Source organism: Megascapheus bottae, chromosome 26 (assembly GCF_031878675.1).
Source record: "Megascapheus bottae isolate mThoBot1 chromosome 26, mThoBot2.hap1, whole genome shotgun sequence".
In the NCBI taxonomy this organism is placed as follows: domain Eukaryota; kingdom Metazoa; phylum Chordata; class Mammalia; order Rodentia; family Geomyidae; genus Megascapheus; species Megascapheus bottae.
The window spans coordinates 16,714,512-16,733,220 of NC_143534.1; the positions used below are offsets into that span (position 1 = coordinate 16,714,512).

Below are 18,709 nucleotides of genomic sequence, written 5' to 3' on the forward strand. Positions count from 1 at the left end.
GAGCTCTACCACTTGAGCCACAACACCACTTCTGGCTTTTTTTCTATGTATGTGGTACCAAGGAATCAAACCCAGGTCCTCATGCATGCTAAGGCAAGCACTCTACCACTAGGCCAAACTCCCGGCCCCTATCAAGGTTTTTACTTTGGGAACGGTGCTGCATTTTTATCATGAAATAGACGATCCATTTCTCTTTTCATATTTTCACCTTCTTTCCTTCCTTCCTTCCCCCCCCCCCCCCCCCGTCCTTTTTCTTTCTCTTCTGGTCCACAGGCTTTGCAGTGCATGCTGATCTCTCTTCAGGCAGAACTTGACATTCAAAGGTACTTGATGAAAATTGAATCTTCACAGCGAGTTAGTACTCTACCTTTTCCTTTTCTGCACTGAGTTGTACTTCATCTTGTGTCTTTTTACTCAGCACCATGTGGCCTTTTAATCAGCATCAGTGACTGAGGCAATGACTCAAGTTTGCCAGAGCCAAGGGCTTACAGCTTCTAAACCATGTTTGTGTGTGTGTGTTTTTTTTTGTTGTTTGTTTGTTTTGATGGCAAGAGTTGATAATAGAATAAGCACTAATTGCATGCTCACTTTAGAATTGGGTATGTACTTTGCATGAATTGGTTTGTGGAATGAGCAGTAGAGTAGGAAGTTAAGGTCTTTGACCAGTGCTTTGACACAGAACCCCTCTTTCTAAGAATCCCAGAACCCCATGACTGGCTTTCTTCAATTCCAGAAATATACTCACTTTACCAACCACACATTTCATTTATTTATTTATTTATTTATTTATTTTTGCTGTTAACCGGGGTTTCAACTCAGAACTCCACACTCACTTGGTAATTTGTTCAGTTCATGCTCTACCTGTTGAACTGTACCTCTGTCCTGATATTTAATTAACGATGGAGTCTCATGGACTTTGCTTCTGCTTCCGTTGCTTTTGCAGATCCCCTGGCTCTCTGCCTCCTGAGGGATTAAGATTACAGATGCGAGCTGCTGATGGCTGGCCTGGCACACACACATTTTGATCATAATGGTGATAGGATCATACACACTTTTCTAGAACAAAGTACTTTACAAGTAATTCTTCTCCTAGCATCCTGGGACCAGGGGACTGGAGGAGAAAGTAGATGCACTACAACTCTATTCTACCAAAATGAAAAAGGAGGTATTGAGAAGCTGTTATATAACCCACCCAAGCTATATAACCCACTCTTCTATTTAGTGCCAGAGCTGCAATTTGACTCTCTGCAAGCTAGCCCAACCAGTCAGTTGTCAACTTATTATTTATTTGCCCATAAACTTTAGTCATTCTTTATATTTTGGGCAAGTGTAGGGTAAATAGAATGTTAGGCATTTCTCAGCATCATCGTGGATGTATATTTTCCAAGGTCTGAGATTTAGCTGATTCCCCCTTATCTGTTGAACCTTGATTCATGTATGCTCACGCCATTTTAGCTAACCTTGCATGAAGCCTTGAGACTGGGTGCGCATGCACAGCCTTGTGTTACCATCTTTGACCACTTCTGTCTTGAGCAGGTGTAAACAGGCACCATTGACAGACAGGGTGAAGCAATAAGGTTATACACCTATTCAACAGGGAGCTGCCGCTGGAGCACAGGATGCTAGAGTGTACTGCTGCTGGGGGAACAGATGCAAAGGTTAACTGGTGGACGGTACATGGGCAGAATGAAGCAAGTGCTGCTGTGTACTCCATGAGTCCAAACTGGGATGGACCAGTGAACAATGAGCTATTGTGCTATGCATAGCTATTGTTACTGCAAGTGATAAATCTATTAACAGAGAGCTTTGAATAAACATACTCCATCCATCCCCATCATTCTATGCTCTGCCCAAATTGAAGGAGAACCTGAAAAAAAAAAAACCCTAGCAACACAGTGAGTTTAGAATGATAAAACTGAAACAGGGGTTGGGGATGTAGCTCAGCAGAAGAGCCCTTGCCAGGCAAGGGCAAGACTCTGAGTTCTGGAAAACAAACAAAAACAAAAAACTGAAATAATTCAGCATGGTAGAATATATCTTCATCTTACCCCTCAAGAGGAAGAGGCAGACGGATCATGAGTTCCAGACCAGCTTGAGTTACATGGTAAGACTCTGTCTTAAAAACAAAACCAGGGCCGGGAGTTTGGCCTAGTGGTAGAGTGTTTGCCTAGTATGCATGAAGATCAGGGTTCGATTCCTCGGTACCACATACATAGAAAAAAAAAGCTGGAAGTGGTGTGGAGGCTCAAGTGGTAGAGCTCTAGCCTTGAAAAAGTTCAAGGACAGTGCTCAGGCCCTGAGCTCAAGCCCAGGACTGGCAAAAAAAAAAAAAAAAAAAAAAAAAAAAAAACAAGCAAACTAACATCTTGGAAGAAATGAGGAGAGTCCACAGTCCTCAGCCAGCCTGCTGCCGACTGTCTGTGTCTGTGTCACAGAACCATCTGCACCAGCACTAGACTGTTTCTCCATTGTCTCCTGACATGATCATCTCCTCCACTGGTCTTCACTGTAAGGCCTCAAATGCTATGTTCAGTATATTCAGGGGTATCTAGCACTTTGCCCTGGGACAAAACTTCCCTCCCTCCCTTCTTCCTTCTCTTTCCCACCCTCCCTCCCTTCTTCCCTATCTCCTCTCTCCCTCCCCTTCCTGCTTTCTCACTTCCCCTCTCTCTCTCTCATCATCAGGGACCACATCTGCTTCTTTACCTTCTCTTTTTAAAATCGTCAGTCTCTTTCATCTTTTTTTCTAGGATGATAAGTTCAAATCAGGAAGCTTCTATCCAAACAAACTTTAAAAAGTTCAGTGAGTGTGAACCGCTCCTACTGAAGAGAACAGTGCCCTCCAGCACTCCGTCTTCACAGGTGTTTGTCCTGTAGTTCTTCATTATTTTTGTTTTTTACATTTCTACAACTCAAGCAAAGCACAGGCAGCTTTGCTGCTTCCTTGCTTATATTTTATGTATGAAATAGAAGTCCTGGATGCGCAGACCTTCTCCAGCTTTACACATCACGTTAACTGCTTTTCCTACTTTCAGAGCAGGGATTTGCTATTATAGTATGGATTTTTTTCCATCATAAAGAGTATAGAGCATGAATTCCATCCCACACCTTGTTCATTTGGTGAGTGGTAAGACCCCAGGGCCTTGTGCACACTAGGCATGCTCTGTACCACTTACCCCTCCTCCTTTCCATATTTTTTGTTCTTATGCTTGAAAGTAATAAGTCCTCAGTGCTGACCTCTCCTTTCCCTTCCCTTCCTCTCCCCTCCTGTTCTTTCTCCACTTCTAACATACCAGCAAGTAATTGGATATCTAAGAATTCTTTCAAGTTTGTTTATCTGCTTGCTTGCTGTTGGCATTTATAGACAAGTTAACACTAGAGTGGTAATTTTTGAAGATCCCCACTGGAGCAGGATGAAAGTGCAGACTAGAACTGGAAAATTATGAGTGTGTATGTGTATGTGCATGTGTGCGCGCGCACGCGCGTGAGAGTGCATGTACATATGTGCTGGTACAGACACCTGAACTCAGGGCCTGGACACTATCTCTTGGCTTTTTGACTCAAAGCAGGTCCTCAACCACTCAAGCCACTGTTTCAGTTCTGTCTTTTTACTAGTTATAGATAAGACACTTTCCTGCTTGGGCTCAGCCTCTTGAGTAGCTAGGATCACAGGTATGAGTCACTAGCACCTGGCACTAAAGGGCACTTTTTATTCCCTTTTTAGTGCATGGAGGCATATACCTCTGTGAATTTGTTACATTCTCTGTCTTTGAAATTTGAAGCCATCTTTTTCTGATTTCAGAAAACAATGCAAAGGCAGTGTGGCCACTGGGTCACATCCTTCCCATATATGTGAGGACCCATGACCTCTGAGATCCTGAAGTAAGGTAGGAAAGGGCTATTTAGAACTAGTAGAGAAAAGAGAAAGAGAACGCACAATTCTGGGTTCTGTGTAGAGGTATCTAAGTGCTTTGAGATATTCACGTTATGCAGGTAGTGTTTCATTTTCATTTCTCCTTATCATACCTGTATTAAGTAATACTCTAATTTTTCTTTTATTCTATCTTGGATGCTAGAGATGGAAGCCAAGGCTCTGTTCAGGTTAGGCAAGCACTCTTGACAGCCAAAGTATGCCCCTGGCCCCTCTGATTATTTCATTCAAGTGTGAGTTTAGGTTCAGAAAGATTTCACATCTGGTAACATCATCACCAGTATGTGGCATCATTGGACTGTGTGCATGAAACAACCTGATAAGAACAGTGAGTGCCTCACTCTTAGACATGTTTTCCAACTCCTGCCATCCTTAAAAACAGCAGAGTTAGAAAAAGGAAATCATTTGTGTCTTTTTACTGTGAGTGGTGGGGACATCTTAAGAGCTCCCAGGACCCTGCTGTGCCCTGGCTGGGGAAAAACCCGGCTAAGTTCTCAACAATGCAGTTAAGCTTTAGGGATTCCACCCCTGGCCCAGGGCCTGCATCTTCTCAGAATTACTGCAGCCAAGGCCACAGGGCTGGGTTTAATAACAGCATTTGGTAGAAGGCCTTTGGAGGAACATGTTTAGCACTGTGGGTTATACTGATTGTATTTTCCTTGAACTTTCAAAGCCTGCAAGCAGATCCTTCCTTTCCCCTTTCATCACTGTAATAACAGTCATCCCCACACAGACACCTTTTATCCTCCATCCTTTTAAAACACATTCCTGTCTTTGAATTCCTTAGGCACCTGCTGCCTGGCTCAGCCTGGCAAAGGCTAGGGGAGGCAAAGCCTCTTAAACCCTTAGCTTGTTAGAGTATATAGCTTTCTTGTTTCCGGGAAGGAGGGAATTAATTGATTGTTTGATTTAAGGCAACAGGCAATAAAGGGACTGGGGTGCATCTACAAAATTGAAACCTCAGAGGAGAAAGGAAATTTACCAACACATGTACTCTGGTGAACTTGAACATTTATCTAAGCTTCAAGCTTCCTGATATCTGCACATTTTCTATGATGCTCAAGATGTGGCAAATTATTTGTCATTAGGCTTTAGGAGGCAAAATCATTTCTTTCGCTTTAAATTCTGACAGAAGCAGCTGCTTGTTCATGCACCTCTAAAGGGACATGGAGGATGCATCATAGACAGGGTCCACTGTACCTGGCATTATTCTTCATTTGGCCTTTTGTTTTGTAGTCATGCAATGAAAGAGGAAAAATGGAATGGTGAGTAAAAGTTATACGAGGGAAGGGCTGCCAGTGGTGGGTGTCTGAGTAGGTGAGATCCAGATGTGGAATTTGCTGATGATAGAACTTTCTAATTAGGGCCAGGAGTTTGGCCTAGTGGTAGAGTGCTTGCCTAGCACACATGAAGACCTGGGTTCAACTCCTTGGTACCACATACATAGAAAAAAGCCGGAAGTGGTGCTGAGGCTCAAGTGGTAGAGCTCTAGCTTGAGAAAGTCCAAGGACAGTGCTCAGGCCCTGAGTTCAAGCCCAGGACTGGCAAAAAAAAAAATTCTAAAATTCTAATTAGATGATAGGATGCTAAACAGAGATGGAGGAGAAAGAGGGGGGAGGGGTGAATATGCCTGCATGTGAGTAAACTAGGCTTTCTTTAAATAATCATAATCTTTAACTCAGAGTGGCCTAGAGGGGGAGGCAGGACACAGCCCATTCTAGCAGTAATTTCAGGTGGTAGAGATTGCAGGTTGCTATCTGCACCTGCAGGTTGGAAGAGCTACCCTGAACTCTATGTGTCGAGATGCTCTTGACTCATGTACAGGATCCCCAACTAAAATGACAACTATATAAACCAAACCTCTTGAAGAGGAAAGAGAATCATATCAGCCACATACAAGGAAGGAGTTGACAAGTACAAGTCATTTGAAAGATCATAAAAAAAAATGGTAAATTTCCAAATTTACCTGGAGTCCACTTTGCAGAGTCTTAAAAGTAAGTTATGGTAGGGACATTGGTCAGGCAGAAGTGGAAGTCTGTTTAAAGACCTCTTTATTTCCTTCTCCTTTTAAAATTGTATTTTATTGTCGGGATAATGTATAGTTTCATTCATCCGGTAGTGGGTACATTACTTCTTGAACATTGACCCCCCTTCTCATGTTTTTGTCCCCCTAAAGGTCTCTTTAAAAGATGAACTCAAAGGTGTGGGGAGTTGACGCCATGGCTTCGGGTCTTCTTTCCTAGCTATGTTTTGTTTGGAGTTGGAAGGCATTGCAATTCTGATTTCTTGCCAAATTTTGCCTGACAGTGAAAATGGGTATCTCTTTCTGTGTGCCCTTCTCTCTAGGCCCTTGTATGCTCATTTCAGGGACTCTGTCTAATGAGAAACTGTGTAACCTGGAATCTGCTGTCCAGAATAGAGGAGATGGGGATGGGCAGGCATGCATTCAGGTGACCATCTGGAGAAGACTTTTGAGATCCTAAGTGTTCTGTGGAACTCCATGGGGACTTTGACACAGGGGAGCTTGCATCATCCGATAAAATGGGATGAAGAGCTCTGGGACTCCTGGCATTCGTAGTAAATGGCATCCCATGCTCTCCGCCTGCAGCCAGATGCCTGAGAATCTTTGCTGAAGTTTCCTGGGCTTGAGAATCGCAGTCACACATCCATCTTCCCAGTGGGGATTACTCTTTGTGAATGGAACCCAATTTGAGGAAATCCATCTGCATTACCACCAGTAGCAAACCCTTCACCCTTCATCTCCTCTTAGCCCTGGGGAGTCCCCTCTCCACTTCCTGCTGGCTTTGTACCCTCCTTCCTCTCCAGATGCACTCTCCAGACACCTCTCCTTGAAAGCCCAAGCTACAGAAAGCATCTTCAGGAAAGCCTAGTAGCATGCAGACACTGTTAACAACGCTCCCTGTGGAATGACCTCCAGACTCAAAGGCTTGGTAGTTTTCCCTGGAGACTGGTGGTAGCCCTAAGAGCTTCATTATTTCTCATTCGTTTCTAACCACTAAAAGGACAAGATAAATCAATAGTATCTCGAAAGAGGAATCTGACACACAAATATAGTCTCTGGAGAGAGTCTAGTGTGGTGTGCCCTTAAAACATAGGGATCATCTGTTTTTACAGAGGCACCCTTGTCACAGGAATGCTGCCATCTGTCGGTGTGCGTGGCGAGGGAGGAAGGGGCGGATGGGCTTGGATGGCTCTGCAGGATGGGGTATGATCACTGCACAGATGCCTGTGGCTGGTTCTAGACAGGTCATCAGCGGGCAGCTGGTGCTGAGGAGCTGGCACCACTGTTTTTGCATCTTTGGGATCTCCTGGTAAAATAATACACACAAGGAAGGAAAATGTATAAACAGAAGACTCAGTTGTACTTTGCTGCCCTGCTGAGTAGTCCACTTTTACTCCAGACCAAACACAGTTGTTTTCACAGGTGAAAATCATGAATAACGGCTGGGGGCTCATCTGGTGGAAGGGTGAGGAAAGTGGTGAAATATTAGCCTTGAAGAAACAGAGCATAGACAAAGAGTTGATCAAGGGTAACTCATGAAAAGAAATTCTCCAGAAAGTACTTCCCCTTTGTCCAAGTTGGGGAAGGGAAATAGCCATTTTCAAAAGTCAGTCTGAGACAGGCGACATTTAGGTATGCAATTAGAAGTTGGCATTAAAATGAGAGTTGGAGTCTGGTATGTGGGTCACATCTGAAATTCTAGCTATTCAGGATTCTGAGATCTGAGGATCGCAGTTTGAAGTCAGCCTGGACAGAAAAATCTATGAAATTTTTATCTTCAGTTAACCACATTAAAAAAAAAAAAAAACAGAAGTAGAGCTAGGGCTCAAGTGGTAGAACTCTAGACTTAAGCAAAAGAGCTCAGGGACAGCCTCAAGCCCACAAGTCCAAGCCCCAAAATCAGGACTGGGGCAGGGTGTCAAGCTCAGAACTTCTTGGTTGCTGGTAAACCTGGCATTTGTCCACAGACAACCAACATGAAGCTCCCAGAAATACATGCCCACATCCCATTTTGTGTGAACTTCTTCCTTGATGTTGATGAGCAGCAATACTCGTGAATACTGCTTAATTTTTGCAATAAAAACAAAAACTAGTCCTTCATCAACCATCAGAGTTCCAGGCACACCTCAAAGTTAAAACAACAACAAAACCCAGCCCCTCAGATCTTTCCACTTGTAGGACACTTCCCAAGGTCACATGCGGCTATCTAAAACTAGGGATGTCTGCAGGCTCTCTCACACATCATTATAATAGTGGTGGGGTAGGTCTGAGTGGCCCAGACTTGGTCTTTCTGGTCATCAGTCACCAAAGCTATGGAAAGTAGCAAGAACGCACAGGGAAGCCTGGACCTGATAATGGCAGATGCCTCGCCTAGAAGGAGAGGATCGTGGCTGATGCTGCCACCCATGGGTAGGTGTATGTAAGAGGAGAACACCAAATGAAAGCCAGAGGAGGAAACCAAATGAAAGCCGGCACTGCTTCTCAGAGCTCCTTGTCTTTTATCCCATCCCCAGTCCTCAGATCAAAGACTCAGAAGGACTTTGGAAGACTAGGTCTAGATGGAGAAAAGTAGAGCTGCTGTGTAAATTGTAGACAGGACTCTTAAGACAGTTTAGAAGCTTGCATCTTCCAAAGGCATGTTAATTTTTCTGGAGGAGAGACTATTGTAGAATATTTAGGGATGGATGTCCACAGATGATGCATTATACGTTTGCCTAACTTTCTACGGATAACAACTAGAAAGTTTTCTTCAACTACAGTCAGAGCTTTGGAGTTCAAAGTTTTGACAAATGCAGGAAATGGAGTTCACAAGTCCTTGAGCTATGTACTAATTTATCCCAATTAACGAAGACTAGAATGAGTCATTCAAATACATTGTCATTGTATTTTGGAGTTCTGTGGGACAAATTAGGTGTCTGTGAAGATGAAAGAAACTTTATTAAAGTAATGTTGATTTTTATTTTCAAAGTGAAAGCTTTAGCTAGCCAGACGGCCTACTGTTCCTACAAGCAACATATTATTTAAGCTTCAGTGTGTGTGTGGCGGGGACACACCACTGGTGGCTCCCACCTATAATCCTACTCAGGAGGTTGAGATCTTAGGATCATTGTTCAAAACCAGCTCAGAGAAGAAAAGTCTATGAGACTCTTTATCTCTAACAAATGATCAAAAAGCCAAAATGGAGGTATGGCCCAAATAGTAGATTACCAGCCTTGAACAAAAAAACTAAGCGACAGTGCACAGGTTCTGAGTTCTAGGCACAAAGTGTCAGCTCTGAACTTCTGCACACTTTATTCTTCATGTGCAACAATCTCGGTGTGTGTGACTTCACTTTCAACCACCGTTAAGAAGTTAGTTGGCGTTAAGTGAGATTGTCACGTATCTATTACCTGGCACCATGCAGTAGTAGATACCTAATATGTCATTTCTCCTGGGATTCTAGTCTTGTAGATGAAGATTGTTTGTGTGAAGATGGCTGTTTCACATCACTAGCCTGACACCTTTTACACTAGAATTTCTTGGTGACAGGAAGTGGTCTCTGAAGGAGATAAAGCTGGGGAGCATGAGGAAGCTGAGGTGACTTGGTTAGACAGCTACCTTATTGCTGTTCAGATGTGTAGGACTGGGCCAGTTAATGAATGACCTGAAGAAATTTCTAGACGATATAATATACCTTGGATGCCTTATGAGCTCAGGTGGTATCTGCAGTACCTGTCCCCTCATCACTCCCTCCCACACTCAGTGCCTAGCCCTGTGCCAACTGAAGACTTCTTGTCCCAAATGCTTTGTGTCTTCTTTTTTTCTTCCATATGTCAAGTCACAGAGTATCTGATACTTGGGTCTACAATTTCCATCATCTTTTCCCTCGACTAAATGCAGTCTTTGTGGCAAGCTGTCATGTGAGGGGAGGGTGTAGTGTGTGAGAGAGACTGCTTGTAGGTATCAGTTTGCAGTGAGAGAGTGAATGACAGAAAACGAGGAGATTGTCCACTTGGAACTGAAATATCTATGCAGAAGAAATTATTAGGGAACTATATTAGCTTTCACATCTCTATTCTTACCTACCACCATTCTTCAAGGATTATTGCCTTTTGCAGTGGAAAATGGCAGTTAATCAAATGTAATGGGTCTACCATAGGCTGGAAATTTGAACCAACAGCACAGCAGAGGTGGTAAAGGCAGCTAGATTGCTTAAAGTGATATTATTTTTTGGTCATCTTTCTAGATTAAGTGCATCCATTTATCCCTCCCTCCCAGCCTTCCTTTCTTCCTCTTTTACTCCTCCTCCTCCACCTCTTATTCTTTGTCTTTCCATGTGTCTCTGTCTCTGTCCCTCTGTTTCTCTCCTTCGTTACTCTCTCTACTCCATTTTTTTCTATTAAGACTTCATAGTGTGATTCTGCTGAATGTACAGACTAGGAAGCTACTTCACAGAAGACTATACGAATTACTCCACCTCTTGGCAAGCTACATGGTGATTCACCAATGATTTTTCCTACTTAAATAATGCTCTTAAAGAGACAGATCTCTATAATAGAAACCGACTTTATGGTAAAAATAGTAAATTTGGAAAGGAACCACATGGGAAATTTGCACAGATGTGTTAAGCAAAAGGGACAATTGTCCTGTTGATGGAGAATCCTTTCTGGCTGTGAGTTTTGGCTTAAAATCGGATTGGCTTTTAATTGGCTTAGTTTTCTATAAGACACTCGGGTATCTCCTCAAAGCTACATCCTGTAAAGGATGTAGGAAAGCAGGAGCTGATTTTATTACCATTTCTCTCTATGGGAAGATCCTGAGCAGCATAGCACGGCCTGGGGGCCCAGGTACTGCAATCCAGGCGCAGCCAGGAGGTGTCTCCATATTCTGTAAATACAAACAAGAAGAACCTGACTGCCCATTAACTAAGGGGTTCCCTAGAGTTTCAGGGACACCTAGGGCATCCCTCAAAGAGATCTGCAGCAAAGTCTTAATATCTATTAGTTACTTGTTTTCAGATCCCTTTATTGAGAAAATTCATTACGATGCCAAGAGCGCTTGTTCACATTTGTAATCCCAGCTACTGAGAAGGCCGCGATCAGAGGAGGCTCACACCTGGTGGCTAGTCCAGACAAAAAGTTAATAAGGCCTCATCTCATGGGGAAACATGATGGCAGAAGGGGCCGTGTTATCCAGGTGCATTTTATGCAGAAATTGATCATGTTGAGTTGAAAACCTTTTGTACAATAACTTAAAGATAATAAATAAATACACTGGGGGAAAAAACCCACCTCCACTATAGGCCAACCGTGCCATAGCAGAGCACACAGTAAATGCAGAGCCATGGAGAGTAGAGCCCTGCGTGCCTGCCTGGATTCACACAGCAGCTGGCCACACCTGCCTTGAGAGTTCAGTGCCTTGGCGCCTCACTTCAGAACGTACTGGTAGCCATAGAAAGGCTTAAAGGAGTAAGGAATAAAAGGCAGAACATATGTGGCTCCTGGCTAGGGACTGAGGGCTCACACCTATAATCCTACTCAGGAGGCTGAGATCTGAGGATCTCAGAGGATTGAAGCCAGCCCAGGCAGGAGAGTCTATGAGACTCTTGTCTCCTATTAACCACCAGAAAACTGGAGGTGGCACTGTGCCTCAAAGTGGTGGAGCACTAGCGTCAAGGGAAAGAACTCAGAGACAACACCTAGGCCCTCAGTTCAAGCCCCATGACCAACAACAACACAACTGACTCCTGGACACTGCCCATATCCCACCACCAGCCCAGCAGCACCTCCAGTATCTTAGAAAAAAATTCCTTTCTCTGCTTGATTCATTCATATCAGTTTGCCTCCTAGCAAGTTCACTAACTCAACTGTAAACACCATGAGGGCAGAAGTTGTGTCTGCTTTGAATGTCATTCTGTCCCCAGTATGTAACTGTTAGTTGCTCAGTAAGTATTTGTTGGAAAATGGATATATGTATTTTACAACTCATATTTTTTTTTTTTTTGGCCAGTCCTGGGCTTGAGCTCAGGGCCTGAGCAATGTCCTTGGACTTTCTCAAGGCTAGAGCTCTACCACTTGAGCCTCATCACCACTTCCGGCTTTTTTTCTGTGTTTGTGGTACCAAGGAATAGAACCCGGGTCTTCATGCATGCTAGGCAAGCACTTTATCCACTAGGCCAAACTCCCGGCCCCTACAGCTCATATTTTTACACTTTAATTGTAGCTATCTTATATGTTGTTCTTCACAAATTTCACCAATTACTTTAGAAAGATTTTGACATTGCCAGTGTGTTGTCTGTTTAACTTAATCTCCAACTGCTCACCCTACAACTCATGCCCAAGGAAATTCCTGGCGCATAGATCATGAGCAGTTTACATACTGAGCATCTAGTGAAATGATACCAATAATGCGGAGAGAAACTTGGTTGGGGGTTGTATGGAAGTTACATTTTCTGTTTTAGATACATTTTTGTATCTAAATAAAAACCAAAGTTGGATATCATGTTATTTATGCAATTTATGCCTCAAAATAAAAATATACCCAAAACAAGCTGGCACTGATGGATCATGCCTCTATTATCCTAGTTACCCAGGAAACTGAGATCTGGGGATCACAGTACAGAGTCAGCATGGACAGGACAGGTCATGAGACTTTTTCTTTTTTGCCAGTCCCGAGGCTTGAACTCGGGGCCTGAGCATTGTCGTTGGGCTTTCTCAAGTCTAGAGCTCTACCACTTGAGCCATAGCATCACTTCCAGCTTTTTCTATATATGAGGTACCAAGGATTAGAACCAGGGTCTTTGTGCATGCTAGGCAAGCAGTCTATCTCTAGGCCCCAGTTCATTTAAAAGTTTGATGTAGAAGTGTAGCTCAAGTTGTAGAGCCCCAGTGTTAAAGGGAAAAGCCAAGCAAGAGTGTAAGGCCTAAAATTCAGGTCTCAGTACTGGCACTAAATATATAATGCGTATATATAAAGCAAATAATATATGTAATGTAATATATGTATGTATATTCAGCAGTGTTAAAAGCATCTCTCTCACCTTGTTCTTTGCTGAGTATAAGACTCTGGCTGGTTGCATTCACTTTACCCTGGTGCAAGTGCACGCCCATGTTGTGTGTGCTGGAGATGTACACAAGCCCATCTTTACTATGGCAACCATGGGGAGAATGTGCTGGCAAAGGGAATTGGGCTTGTCCTCAACACTCTGAAGACCCAGTAATAAAAATAACTTAAATAAATAAATAAATACCTTCAAGGACAATTTTCTGTCTCAGTTGCCTTCCCAACTGATACCCAAAGCCTTCTGGGTCTGCAACTTCTCCTATCCAGACCTTCCAATGGACGTTTTCTCCCTGAACATACAACTTTTTCAGATTGTCAGAGATGGCATTGAACATGGCTTCATCATGATTAATAGTAGTCCATTTTTCCACATTCTTCTACAGACAAGAAGCCCCAAGCTGTCTCACAGCCCTCAGTCTACCACCTTTGGGGACCCAGTGGAGCATTTATCAGAGACATCCGGCGACTCTGTAGAAGCCATGTCTGAAGGAGACGCACCAAGCCCTTTTTCCAGAGGCAGCCGGACTCGAGCAAGCCTTCCCGTGGTGAGGTCGACCAATCAGACAAAAGAAAGATCTCTGGGTAAGCTCCGAGAATCAGTTTCTGAGGCCGCTTTCTAACTTCATGTGTGTATTTTATGCTTCTTCTTATATACTCCTATTGATCTATATTGATTTGATCTTGAATTGTGAAAACTCTAATCTCATTGCTTTACTATTGTGTTAGCTTTCTGTCGCTGAGATCAAATACTGGAAATAATTAACATGTGAAGGGTTTTGGTTTTTTTCCCCCCTGGTTCGTGATTTAAGAGACTATCCCATGCATGGCTGGTCATCTGGCTTTTGTACCTGTGGCCAGGCAGCAGTCATGATAGCAAATAGAGCCTTCGAATTCCACAAGCAAAGAGGAAGCAGACTGTCCAGGTCCTGAGGCCCTCAGTCCCCTCAAAGACCCTGCTCCAGTGACCTAACTTCCGTTCACGACACTCCCATCTCCTAAAGGTTTCACTACTCCCAGTCCTGCCATAGTCTGGTCACCACGCCTTTAGCATATGGACTTTGTAAGACATTGAAGATCCAAACCATGACAGATCTCAGCCTTAGAGGATTTGCTAAAGAATCAACTGGAGGCCAAGGTGTCATTGGGGTTGGGCTTATTCAGAACCTGTTGACGTTAGTAATCTAGAAGTTGAGGGCATCAGCACAGAAGGTGATAGAATTTCCTTGAGTTCTACTTGCTTGAAGGACAGACATCACAGTTAACCTGGCTAGCTTCTCAACCATCTTCCCAGCCCCAGAAGCTGGGATGGCTGGGTATATATAACCTGAGTAATGGGAGGAGGGAGTGAGGTCATGTGAAGACTGTAAACACTGGAAGATAATTCTCCCACGTGGGGGACACAGCTTTGCCTTTCAACAAGCTGTGCTCCAGAATGGAAGGATTCTCTTCCTGCTTTGACCATGTGCCATTGCTGTTTTCCTGTTAGCAGTTTCTCCCTGCTTGCTTGTTTTCCTTTCTTCTCCTACCCTTCTCTCTGTCTCCTTGTTTGACTTCCCTCCCTCTTTTCCTAGTAACAAAACTTTCAGGTAATAAATTTGAACCTCTCCCTGCTGGTGTCTTATAGACCCTCTGCCATTTGTAAGGTTCCCATTTGGCGCTTCAGTTTGCAGACAGCTGGGGTTGGGGAAAAAAACACAGGAAAAGGACCAACATGCAAAAGCTGTACAATGTAGTCCAGGCAGCTGGGTGAAACCTTGCAAGGGTGTGGCTAGAGGAAGAAGGGAGGAGACAGATGTTCTCCCAGCTGCTGAGGTCAACTAGAACAGATGGGGCTCGTGCATTGTCCAAGCTTTTTTTTAAAGACAAAAACAAGGCCTACAATTACTTGTGTGAGTTCAAGCATTATTCTAACTATCCTAAAAAAAAAATGCCTGTTATTTATATTGTTGATATTATTATTTTAAACTCTTGCCTAGTCATTAATCATAATGAATTATGATTTTAATTATACAGATTGCTAGGGTATATTAAGATAATTTGACACATAAATACATGTGTAATGATCAAATCAGTATGGCCACTTTTTCTGTTGTCTTAAAAATTTTAAGCGGATGCTCATGCCTATAATCCTAGCTACTTGGGAGGCTGAGATCTGAGGATCACGGTTCAAAGCCAGCCCAGGCACCAAAGAACGTGTGAATTAATCACTAGAAAATGGGAAGTAGCCTTGAGACAAAGAGCTCAGAGACAATGCCCAGGCCCAGAGTTCAAGCTCCATCACCCCCCCCCAAAAAAAATTTAAGATTGGTGCTGGGAGTGTGGCCTAGTGGTAGAGTGCTCACGCCTAGTGTGCATGAAGTCTTTGTTATCACATACACAGAAAAAGCTGGAAGTGCTGTGGCTCAAATGGCAGAACACTAGCCTTGAACAAAAAGTGTCCAGGTCAATGCCAAAGCCCTGAGTTCAAGCACCAGGGCAGAAAAAACAAAAATTTCTAAGATTGTCCATTAATATCATGGGTACAGTGCTATGCTTCATCCTGTGTGTATATGTCCTGACCCAATGCGATTATTAGAATTCTGCCTCCTAATCACTACTTAGAATTCAGTCCCTTTGACCTCCACTCTTCTATTTATTCTTTTTTTCTTTTTTGGGTCAGTCCTGGGGCTTGAACTCAGGGCCTGAGCACTGTCTTTGGGCTTTCTTAAGGCTAGCAGTCTAATACGTTAGCCACAGCACCACTTCTAGCTTCTTCTGTGTCTATAGTACCAAGGAATTGAACCCAGGGCTTCATGCATGCTAGGCAGGCACTCTACCACTAGGCCCCACTCCTGGTCCCTTCTATTTATGATTTTCTTTTTTTTTCTTTCTTTTGGGCTTGAGCGCAGGGCCTGAGCACTGTCCTTGGACTTTCTCGAGGATAGAGCTCTACCGCTTGAGCCTCAGCACCACTTCCAGCTTTTTTTTCTATGTATATGGTACGGAGGAATTGAACCCTGGTCTTCGTGCATGCTAGGCAAGCACTCTACCACTAGGCTTAAATCCAGCCCCTTCCCCCCTTTTTTTTTTTTTAAAGTAAATAATATAATGGAGTCCAACTACAAACAATACTATACTGAGACACTATTTTAAGGTCATACCAGGTTTCAGTAAACTTTTGATTTCATGAAACTTTTTTTAACATCATATTTCAAGTGTTATGTTTAACAAACAAGTATTTAAGAAAGGGATCTCTATATGCAATCACTGGCACATAGATTTTAGAACATATTTAAAATTAAGCTGAGAGTTTGTATGTCATAGATACATATCAATCTATATAACATGTCTTTAGAGTATATATCCCATCATAGATTTTTTTGTCTTTTTTATTGTAATTAATAAAAGGGTAACATGATATTTGCCAGATAAAAGGTGCATTAATTCACATACATTGATACCCTTTCACATGTTTGGTACCCATTACCCTCCCCCCCCCACCTATCTTGATTTTCCCCCCTTCCCTATCAAATTTCAGATAACCAAATACAAATAAATTCAATATATCAGATAACAAAGTGAGATACTGTAACAATATGAGATACCCAAGGGACAGCAAAGGAGATGAGAGATAACATAGTACATTAAGGACAACAATCATTCGTTATATGGCTTTTGTTTCAATATCCTGGAGGTCCTTTCAATTAGTTTCATACTATATGGCATTATGTATCAAGATTTTGCTCTATTGCAGATCTCTGCTAGTAGAGCCCAAGGTTTCTACTGATTATGACGAATGAGGGAAACCATTGAGCCTAAGTTCCTTTGAGTCTGGCTTACTTCACTTAATATGATTTTTTCTAAGTCTTTCCATTTCCTAACAAATGGGGTGATGTCATTCTTTCTGACAGCAGCGTAGAATTCCATTGTGTACAAATACCACAACTTGTTGATCCACTCATCAACTGAGGGACATCTAGGTTGGTTCCATATCTTTGCTATGGTGAATAATGCTGCAATGAACATTGTTGTGCTAGTGGATTTAGTATGCCCTTGTTTCTGGATGGTTGGGTAAATGCCAAGTAGTGGAATCCCATCATAGATTTTTATGTTTATGTAGTTATGCTTATATCTCTAAGGCCATGTCAGTAACCTTGGGTACCTGAATATTGAGCCATCACTCTTGTACCCTTCTATTTATTCTTAATAGACATAATAGGTTACTACAAAACTATGGAATGGCTGGGAGTTGGTGGCTCATACCTATAGCCCTAGCTACTCAGGAGGCTGAGCTCTGAGGATTGCAATTCAAAGCCAGCCCAGGTAGGAAAGTCCATGAGATTCTTATTTCCGGTTAATCACCAGAAAACTGAAAGTGGCTTTGTGGCTCACAGTGGTAGAGCACGAGCTAGCCCTGAACAAAAAAAGCTCCGAGACAATATCTAGGCCCTGTGGTCAACACCCCCCCCAACAAACAAAAACAAAGCAAAACAAAATTGGAATGTTCTGTACATTTTTATGTCATCCTTGTGCAGGAGCTGTGCTCACTTGTATTATTCCAGTTTTAGTGTTTGTGCTGCTGGTAAGCACTTGACATTCATGGTGAACGTTAAATTTTAAGGTACACCTGACATTCCAGCAGATGGGAGGTAAAGATATAAAAAACACAACTTTGAGGCCATCTTGGGCTGCATAACAAATCCTGTCTAAAAAATAAAAAGAACTTAACATTTCTTTAAAATTACATTTAGCCCAGTGTGGGTGTAGTCCTGTAACCCTAGCTTATCAGGAGACTGAGATCTGAGGATCATGGTTCAAAGCCAACCAAGGCAGAAGACTCCATGAGATTCCTTTATCTCTAATTAGTTACCAAAAAAGCCAGAAGTAGAGATATAGCTCAAATGGTAGAGTATCAACCTCAAGGGGGAAAAAAAAAAAGATGAGGGACTGTGCCCAGTTCCTGAGCTCAATAAATAGATAGATTTATGTACTTTCTCCAGCACTAATAATCCAGGATCTTCATTTTACAAAGCAGAAAAGGTCACTGGAGATCTGTGCATGTGAGTGCGTGCGTGCGTGAGTGCATGAGTGTGTGCATGCATGCGTTTATGCTGGAACAGTAAATTAAATGAGAGAAGCGGAAAGTCCAGCTATGAGTCCAGTTTTATAAATAGAGATACAGGTTTGGGGCACCACAGAAGCACTGGGGGCCAGAACAATGGGAAGCCAGGCCAATGAGCAGGTTTGCCCAGCTCCTCCAGACTGTGGCCTGTCTGAACCAAGGAGTCCTGTGCTTCTGTCAGGTTGGGAGTAGAATTTCTCCTTTGTGCCACAGGACATGAGCCATCTCAGGACTTTGTATACAAAAGGAGAAGTTAAAAACTACCTTTGGGGGCTGGGAGTTTGGCCTAGTGGTGGAGTGCTTGCTAGCATGCACGAAGACCCAGGTTCGATTCCTTGGTACCACATACATAGAAAAAAGCTGGAAGTGGGGCTGAGGCTCAAGCGGTAGAGCTCTAGCCTTGAGAAAGTCCAAAGACAGTGCTCAGGCCCTGAGCTCAAGCCCAGGACTGGCAAAAAAAAAAAAAACAACTGGGTTTGCGCTGGCTGGGTATGTGGCCTAGTGGCAGAGTACTTGCCTAGCAAGCACAAAGTCCTGGGTTCAATTCCTCAGTACCACATACACAGAAAAGGCTGGAAGAGTTGCTGTGGCTCAAATGGTAGAGCTCTCTACC

At 43.0% G+C, this 18,709-nt stretch overlaps 1 protein-coding gene and 1 pseudogene across 1 annotated transcript in view; one reads left to right on the forward strand and one right to left on the reverse strand.

Moving 5' to 3' along the window:
- Kiaa1217 (KIAA1217 ortholog) overlaps window positions 1-18,709 on the forward strand; it is a 241,203-nt gene that overhangs the window by 108,453 nt on the left and 114,041 nt on the right. Inside the window, exon 3 of the mRNA XM_090319023.1 lies at window positions 13,379-13,577. Within this exon, the coding sequence (XP_090175149.1) occupies window positions 13,379-13,577 (199 nt within the window). The remainder of the gene's footprint in view (window positions 1-13,378; window positions 13,578-18,709) is intronic.
- On the reverse strand, window positions 17,465-17,564 carry LOC150046004 (U6 spliceosomal RNA; annotated as a pseudogene).